This window comes from Myotis davidii, unplaced genomic scaffold (genome assembly GCF_000327345.1).
Source record: "Myotis davidii unplaced genomic scaffold, ASM32734v1 scaffold176, whole genome shotgun sequence".
NCBI classification, from domain to species: domain Eukaryota; kingdom Metazoa; phylum Chordata; class Mammalia; order Chiroptera; family Vespertilionidae; genus Myotis; species Myotis davidii.
Window position 1 is genome coordinate 909268 of NW_006287911.1, and position 9406 is coordinate 918673.

At 37.3% G+C, this 9406-nt stretch overlaps 1 protein-coding gene and 1 pseudogene across 1 annotated transcript in view; both read right to left on the reverse strand.

Moving 5' to 3' along the window:
* SRP54 (signal recognition particle 54kDa) overlaps nucleotides 1-9406 on the reverse strand; it is a 48717-nt gene that overhangs the window by 2031 nt on the left and 37280 nt on the right. The window contains exons 13-14 of the mRNA XM_006759706.2: nucleotides 8520-8628; nucleotides 3554-3724 (exon numbers count right to left, since the gene is read on the reverse strand). Coding sequence (XP_006759769.1) covers nucleotides 3554-3724; nucleotides 8520-8628 — 280 coding nt within the window. The remainder of the gene's footprint in view (nucleotides 1-3553; nucleotides 3725-8519; nucleotides 8629-9406) is intronic.
* LOC102768037 overlaps nucleotides 9287-9406 on the reverse strand; it is a 1053-nt pseudogene continuing 933 nt past the window's right edge.

A 9406-nucleotide genomic window follows, 5' to 3' on the forward strand; every position in this document is an offset into this window, starting at 1 on the left:
AAACCTATGTTTATGAAAATTGAAGCTTTTGTTTTTTTGCGGCCCACATAAACTTAAACCTTATTTGGCCCTTGTTAGCCTTTGAGTTTGACATGCTTGCTTTAGAGACAGAAAGCAAAAGAGATCAATGCAACAGCAATGAATAAATAAAACTGCTTCAGCAAATTTACTTCATAGGAGCATTTAGGAAAATGAAAACCAAAGCTGCCCCTGACTCTCTAATCAAAGCTGGCTAATCTGAGTAAATTATATGAACTAAGATCTATGAATAAAAGAGATGTTTTTATAAAACATAATAAAATCTGTGAAAAATAATTAAATCTATGCAAGATGTAAATTCTACGTTCATTTTGTGATTTGTCAGAAGAGTCTGTTCTTCAGGGTTTAAAACTTATGGTGTGACAAGGATGTGCCCCATATCCAATGCCCATTTCATCTTGGCTTTGCCTTTACTGAGTAATCAATGCTTAGATAAGATCTGGTTGACGGATCTGCAGTAGTTCTATCAACAACAGCCAGGGTTTAGGAAAGATGTTAAACTGACACGTGTTTATTAATCACTATCTGAAATAGCATGTGATGTTAGGAATTAAAACCAATTTTAAACATGTTTGTCTAACTTTTTTCCCTTGGCACAAAAGAGAATCTAGGGCTCTAGCCAGTTTGGCTCCATGGACAGAGTGTCAGCCTACAGGCTGAGGGTCCCGGGTTCGATCCCAGTCAAGGGTACGTGCCTGGGGTTGTGGGTTGATCCCCAATAGGGAGTGTGCAGGAGGCAGCCAATCAATGATTCTCTCTCATCACTAATGTTTTTATCTCTTTCTCCCTCTCCCTTCCTCTCTGAAATCAATAAAAAAATATTTTTTTAAAAAAGAGAATCTAGGATATAGCAAGCAAAGAAAATAAGAAAAGTGTTAAAGAAAAAGGTGATAAGAACTTCTATAAATACTCATTTTTTAAGAAATCTATTCAATGGTCCGATTCATCTTTGGAGTGTGCCTAATTAATATTTTTTGAGCCCTAGCTGGTTTTGCTCAGTGGACAGAGCTTTCAACCTGCAGACGGAAGGCCCCTAGGTTCGATTCTGATTAAGGGCACATGCCCAGGTAGTGGGCTTGATCCCCAGTAGGGGGTGTGCAGGAGGCAATCAATGATTCTCTCTCATCATTGATGTTTCTGTCTCTCTTTCTCTCTCCCTTCCTCTCTGAAATCAATAAAAATATATTTAAAAATATTTTTTGAAAGAATAAACTCACTTTAATAGTGTTTATAATACAGAAAAAAATTGAGAGGGCTGGGACAGTTAATTAACTCTTTGGAAAAACAAACTTATTATTATATTTTAATATATCCTATTGATTTTTTTTACAGAGAGGAAGGGAGAGGGATAGAGAGTTAGAATCATCGATGAGAGAAAAATATCGATCAGCTGCCTCCTGCATGCCCCCCACTGGGGATGTGCCCGCAACCCAAGTACATGCCCTCGACAGGAATCGAACCTGAGACCCTTGAGTCCGCAGGCCGATGCTCTATCCACTGAGCCAAACCGGCTACGGCCAAACTTATTTTTTTTAACTTTATACAATACAGAGCAAAATAAATTTCAGATGGAACAAAAAGTAAAACCTAACATTAAGTAAAAACAAAATGAGTAGAAGAAAATATAGCTACTGTTGCATCAACATGGAGAAAACTTTTATGTGTGTAAAAGAAATAAAAATGATAAATAGCCTTGACTACATTAAAAATGAAAATTGTTCATTTAAAAATGTAAATAGCCCTAGCCAGTTTGTCGACCTGCAGACCGAAGGGTCCCGGGTTCGATTCGGGTCAAGGGCACATGTACCTCCATTGTAGGCTCCTCCTCCCTGGCCTGGGCCCTGGTCGGGGCATGTGCAGGAGGCAACCAATCAATGTGTTACTCTCACATGGATATTTCTCTCTGTCTTTCTCTCTCTCTTCCACTTTCTCTAAAAAGTACTGGAAAAATATCTTTGTGAGGATTAATACACATACACACACACACACACACACACACACACACACACACACACACACATATCCCTTGCTGATTTTTCTCCGTGGTTAGAGTGGTAGCCTGCACTGAAGGGTCATGGGTTGGATTTCAATCAAGGGCACATGCCTCAATTGCAGGCTTGATCTCCGGCATGGTCAGGGAACCCTGCGGGAGGCAACCAATCGATGTGATCAATGTTTCTCTCTTTTCCCCCTTCCCTTCCACTCTCTCTAAAAATCAATGGAGCCCTAGCTGGTTTGGTCACTGGATAGAGCATCGGCCTGGGGAATGAAGGGGTCCCAGGTTCAATTCCGGTCAAGGGCATGTACCTTGGTTGTAGGCACATCCCCAGTAGGGGGTGTGGAGGTGGCAGCTGATCAATGCTTCTCTCTCATCGATATTTCTAGCTCTCTATCCCTCTCCCGTCCTCTCTGTAAAAAATATGCTCGGGCAAGGATTAACAAAAAAATATATATGTATATAAATATATATTAAAGACAAATAAAAAACTGGGAAAATATTTGCAGATATAAACCAAGGATTTTAAAGAGTTATTACAAAGCAATAACAACAACAAAAAAGAAATAACACCTAACCTAAGAGGTGATTCACAAAAAAAATTCAAACCAGTAAATGCACAGATAAGTTAAGCTTTATTAGTAATCTAAAAACATATATTGAAAAACATTTGACCACTAAATTGGAAATATATAATTATTACAAAATTTATTCAGCATCTACTGTTTCTAATCAAACAAACAAAAATCCCTTGGCTCATGGAAGATGGCATAAAAACTGACACAAAAGCTGATATTGATAGAGAAGCAGATGAATCAGCCTAAATATCCAACAAAGCAGCACTGCATTAAACAAAGATATATGCTCAGTTGGAATAGTATGTAGTGGTTAAAAAGTTATATTTTGGCCGAAACCGGTTTGGCTCAGTGGATAGAACGTCGGTCTGCGGACTGAAGGGTCCCAGGTTCGATTCCGGTCAAGGGCATGTACCTTGGTTGCGGGCACATCCCCAGTGGGAGATGTGCAGGAGGCAGCTTATCGATGTTTCTCTCTCATCGATGTTTCTAACTCTCTATCTCTCTCCCTTCCTCTCTGTAAAAAATCAATAAAAATATATATTTTTTAAAAAAGTTATATTTTGAAGAAAATTTGACAATATGGAAAACAGTCACAATGTATCAAAAGAAAACACAGGTTATATCAAATATTATTTGGAATAGGGCCCATGAAATTCTCTGGGGAGTAAAGGTAATGGGTATTTTAAAATTTTATCTTATATTCTCTACATTTTCTTTAATATATATTACATTTCAAAAAATAAGTTTAAAAAAATCTGAGTGTTTATTACCTTAAGTATGAAAACAGATAAATCAGAAATCACATTAAAAACCTAGAAATACTTAAATATAACACAAAATTTAGCAATATATTTTCTAATACTGGCAGTATGCCTGGCTTTAATTTTTACTTTCTTTCCTTTCAGTGTGTTAACTAAAATGACGAGCTTATTTTCCTTACCTTTGAAAAGTCCTTTGATACCTCCCATCTTTTTTACCATTTGTGCAAATTTGGTATATTGTGTCAAAAGCTCTTGAACGTCTCTCGTTGACACACCTGATCCTCTTGCTACTCTCTGGATTCTTCCTGGTTGCTTACTAAAAACCTTGGCACCATCTGTACTGTCAAGTTCTGCAGGCAAGGAAGGGTCCATCATTTTCACTTACATACCATTAACTTTCATTATCAAAGCAGTTATATGCAAATATCTTACACACATAAAAATAATTATAATGGACAAACCACAACCAGATTTAACAAATGTTATCAGCCCTGTTTACCTGATTATTAAACATGGAATATATTACAAAGAAATTTATATTCATAAGCTATATAAAAAACAAAAAAACTAGTATGTACTTACCCTACAGTTTAAGTAAAATAGAACATTCTGAAAACCTTTGAAATGCATGTCCATCCTTTCCATATCTCATATCTAACTGCTCCTCAGAGCATGTATCAGAGCTAAAAGGTATATTTCAAAAAAGAACAAAAGTGCTCACCTTAGCTCTAAATGCCATTAACCTTTAAGTCATAAATTTAGGCATATAAGCAAGCAAGAGTAGGTAGATCTACCTATATTAACAGAATAATTGTTATATTTTCTATTATCAAGTAATTATTACTAGTATTTTAATCCTTTCTGTAACATAAAGAATGAGTTAATTTGCTTCAGTGTTTTGATAACTCTTAGAATATGAGGCACATTTCTTCTGGTATTAGTTGCATAAAATCTCAGATATGAAATGGCTTTTAATCAAAATTTCTATTATGCCTGCATTCTCTCTACAACATCCCCCAATAAGTGGTCATCTATCCTCGGCCTTGATATCCCCAGGAGAGATAACCCACTATCTAACATAAGGCAATCTATACCATTCTATTATTTCTGTAATTATAGAAAATCTTTTTACATATTAAAATGAAATGTTTTCCTGCTATTTCTTCCCATTTGCATAAATGTCTCCTCAGCAGGCACAAAGAATAAGTCTTTCAAATATTTGAGAGCCACGTGTGACCTATAAATTTTCTCTAGGTAACAAATACCCAACTCTTTAGAACTCCATTTATCATCCTGATTTTCTAAATACAACTTCTAATTTGTCTATGCCCTCTAAGCATTCTGTCCAGAAGTAAACTGAAATCCAGGTGAAGTCTGATTACCAATACAATACAATATTAAATTGTCACATAATAAGCTTTTAGTACCTTAAAACTTCTAAATCAATTTCATAAATGCAGATTTTAAGCCATATCTTCACTATTAAATATTTAGGAAATGTGTATCATATTTCTTTCAAGAGCTCAGAGTGAGAGAAAGAAGATAAACTAATAACAGCACATCATGGTAAGCAATATGATAGAGTTAAGCAAATAGCAGAAGGAGACATAATTTAAAGAAGTCAGAAAGAGTCCATGTGGTGGTTTCTCTTTAAGTGAGTAGTCCTGAAGGACAAGTATGAGGTAAGTACAGAAGAGAAAGGAGAAGGGGACATTCTAGAAAGCAGAACATAGATTCCTACAGTAATAACTATGTGTAGAAGAAATCAAGCATGGGTAAGAGCTGAGAGATTTAATAAGTTGTAAAAGTAAGGTAAGGGCAAGTTATAACAGAACTTGTATGCCAAGCTTAGGAGTTTGAAATTCATCATGAAGACAATAAAGAACAATTGAAAGATTTGAGCCCAGAACTATTATGTTTAGAAAGACCATTCTGTGGCAGTGAGGAAGAAAGATTGAAAAGAGGAGCGAAAAAATAGAAAGGGAAATGTTAGGGAGGCTAATGTAGCTATGAAGGGGATATAGAGGCAAAGAAAACAGGGAATTTATGAGAAATATTTAGGAAGTAGAGCTCACTAAAATCTAAGGTGATGTTAAGATTTCTATATTTCACTTGAAGTGGTAAAACATTGATACAAGTAGCCGTGGTAAGTTAAATATGTATGTACGTTGTAATACTTAGAGCAGTCACTAAGAAAATATTCAGAGATATACTCAATAACACTGTAGGTAATTTAAATAATGTTCAAATAACCCATAGGCACATAGAAAAGAGAAAGCAGAAGAACAAAATCAGAGGGAACAAACAGAATTAGAAATAAATCCTAATATATAAACAATATATCAGTTAAAAGAGATCATCAGAATGTATTAAGAGATAAACCACCCAATTACATGCTGTTGATATAAAACTCACTTTAAATATGACACCCTGCAGGGACTTGGAGTACTATGCTAAGTGAAATAAGCCAGTCAGAGAAAGACAAGTATCACATGATCTCACTCATATGTAGAATATAAAGAACAAAATAAACTGATGAACTAAACAGATCTAGAGACACAGAAACATGGAAAAGACTGATGAAGCTCAGAGGGAAGGTAGAGGTGAATGGATGGTAGGAAGAGATTAACCAAAGAACTTATATGTATACTAGAGGCCTGGTGCACGAAATTCGTGCAGGGGTGGGGGGGGGTTCCCTCAGCCTGACCTGCACCCTCTCCAATCCGAGAGCCCTCAGGAGTTGTCCTACTGATGGCTTGGGCCCGCTCCCCTTGGTTTTCTGCTCTCTGTGGGGCCTGCCTGCTCCACACCACGGTGATGGGCAAGCAGGCGCTGCTGGGTGCTGCCTGCGGGCCGTGCTTGCCTGCTCGTGGGTGACTGTGGCCATGGCCAAGTAGGCCCTGCTGGCCTCAGACACTCCAGAGGCAGCAGAGCAGCGAGGCTTGATCCTCTACTGGAGTGGGCGGATCCTGCCTCTCCGCTTGGTCCCTGCGACCTCTGGCCAGGCCGACAGGCCCAAACATTCCAGCGATGGGGCTGAGGGGACTGGGCACTGCCATCTTGCGGCTATGGGCGCCACCATCTTTGTGACAGAGTGATGGTTAATTTTGCATATTACTCTCTTATTAGATAGGATATACATAACCCAAGGACACGGACAAGTATGGTGAAAGCCTGGGGCGAAGGAGTGGGGGGAAGTGGGCTAGAAAGAGTCAACGGGGGAAAAAAGAGGACATCTGTAATACTTCCAACAATAAAGATATATTTTTAAAAATTTGATATAGGTAAGTTAAAAATAAAAAGATGGATCCAGCTGGCATGGCTCAGTGGTTGAGGGTTGATCTATATAAACCAGGAGATCATAGTTTGATTCCTGGTCAGGGCACATGCCCAGATTGCAGGCTTGATCCCCCGTGTGAGGGCATGCAGGAGGCAGCTGACCAATGATTCTCTCTCATCACTGTTGTTTCCACCTACAATGCAAACAACTAATTAAAAAAAACTGAAGCCTGGCCGGTGTGGCTCAGTTGATTGAGCCTTGTCCCATGCACCCAGAGGGGCTGGTTCGATTCCTGTACAAGGCACAAGCCCAGGTTGTGGCCCAATCCCCAGTAGGGGGCAGCCAATTGATGGTTCTCTCTCATCGATGTTTCTATCTCCCTTCCTTTCTCTCTCTGAAATCAGTAAAAACATATTAAAAAAAAGTTGAAGAGGTTGCATTAATATCAAAGTAGATTCAGAACAAAGGAGGACATTACATACATAATGGTAAAAGGGTCCTTCACCAAGGAGACATAAAAATTCTAAATGTGTATACACCCAACAAAAAAGCTTCAAAATATATAAAGCAAAACTGACATAATTGAAAAGAGAAAAGTTAGGCATTTTAATACCTCTATCTTCACATTCAATACAACCATTAAACCAAAAAATCAGCGAGGATATAAATCTAAGTTGACCCATTTCTAGTTTGGGTGACTGAGGAGATAGATAGAAGTGTCACTCACTAAGGGAGAAGCACTACATTTTGGATCTGATTTGCCTCAGAAAATTTTCAAACATAAAAACAAAGATGTCCATCATTTAGTGAGCATCTAAGAGAAGGTGATCCAGAGTGTAGACTCTTGAGCCAAGAATGATTGAGTTTGAAGCCCACCTTCTCCACTCCAGCTAGTGATTTTGAGGAAATTATTCAACCTCCCTGCATCTCAGTTTCCTAATCTGTAAAAGCTAGATAACAATGGATTTTGACTCCAGAATTGTCCCTTAAGATTTGTCATGAAAATTAAGTGGGTTAATAATATCTGTTCCTCAGGACAGTGCCTAAGGACAATGCCTAGGACAGAGTAAAGTACTCTAGATATGGCTGCAATTATTAATTCTGTATGCAAAACTTCTTGCAGTGTTAAAGAGAAGAGATAAGAAAGACAGAATCTTATTTAAATTACTATGAAAGCCTAGAGCTTAGGAAAGAGGTAGAGACAAAAAAAAGCATGTATTTCTTTGTAAATGAGGTCAGAAGTCAAGTGGTAAAGAGCCTTAAAAAAGGGTATGTATGATATACATGCTGGATTGAATCAGAAAGGGTGCTTAAAAACTAGTAAAAAGATCAAGGGGTCTTGGGACTAGAAATGCTAATGGAATGAGAACCAGATAAAAGACCTGAAATATAGAAGGCAGTGATATTAAAGGATTAGAGAGATAGAGCAATGTACTTCATCTAAGAAGACTGAAAAATGAACAATCAGTTTCAGAGCAAAATAAGTTTGTAAACATTGCTTAAACTATCCCTCTCTCATAAATATCATTTCACGTTAGCATACTAGAGATCTGAAGAGACTTATAAATACACTTATTAGTTTCTTTTAAACCTGGCCTTCCACCAAATTTATTTGACTACAGAGCTCCCCTTTTAAGTTCTTTCTACCAACATCATGAAGAACTAGTGTTGTTTCCATTGAACTAGACCTTTTTCTCAATGATGAAGTCTATCTACTAATAATTAACCTCTGAGTAAGAGCTTTCAAACAAATACAGATCTACCTAACAAAAGCCTGCAGTCTCAATTTTTCTCCATCTTGTCCACAAGGCCACAGTGAAACTCTCAACTTGCTGATATGCAGAACAAGTAATCTACCAACTTACCTTGATCATTCATACTATCCATTATCGTCATTAATTTCTTTAGCCTTGCCATTGACTCCTGTTCATTTCCTTTGCTCATAAAATCTGTTCCAAAACCAGGGATCATCCCCTAAAACAGACATATTTAAACATAAAATCAATAATAGCGTGAGATGAATTATTCCGAATGTTGACATTTAATTATTGGCTTTTTTTTCTGAAAAGATTTTTTATTCAGAGTTTAAGATTAAAAACTACAAGAATTTACTTGTAGCTGATGAGCAGAGAGAAAAAAACATAAATCATCATCTGATTGGCTAGTTAAAATGCTCTGACTCAGAGTCAAATTACTCAGGGACATGTAGTTACTCTGTGTGGGCTTAGGAGTTCTGGAGCAAAATAGTTCTAAACAAAACGTATCATCTCAGAGCACAGGGCTAACGAGATCTGAAATACTGAGTAAGAAAGCTAATAAAGGGAGGTTGTGAGACCTTTTGATTCTTTTAGGCTTCTAGCAGTTGGTTACCATATGCAAGGATCTAGCAGCGAGTTATTTTATCTCTTGACTTGTCTGAGATAAGTCAAGAATTCACTAAGCAGGAATAAAGAGACACTTTATCGATCAGTTAAAAAACATAAAGTAGTCCCACCTCTCCAGTAGAATTTTAGTTGAATTAAATCATAAGGGAAACAATGATTATTGCACATAATGTACTTGTCACACTACATCTGTTGAGTAGAATTTCCATTCCAAGTGTTGTTTTCATCTTCACCATCATCTTGAGTCCTCAATCTATATATCTTCCCCTCTTTTTTAAAGTCTTCTCCCCGTTTCTCCAGCACTCTTTTTCTGACAGGTTCCCTGATATAACAAAAGAGGGAGAAAAGAGAAGATGTAATAAAATGAA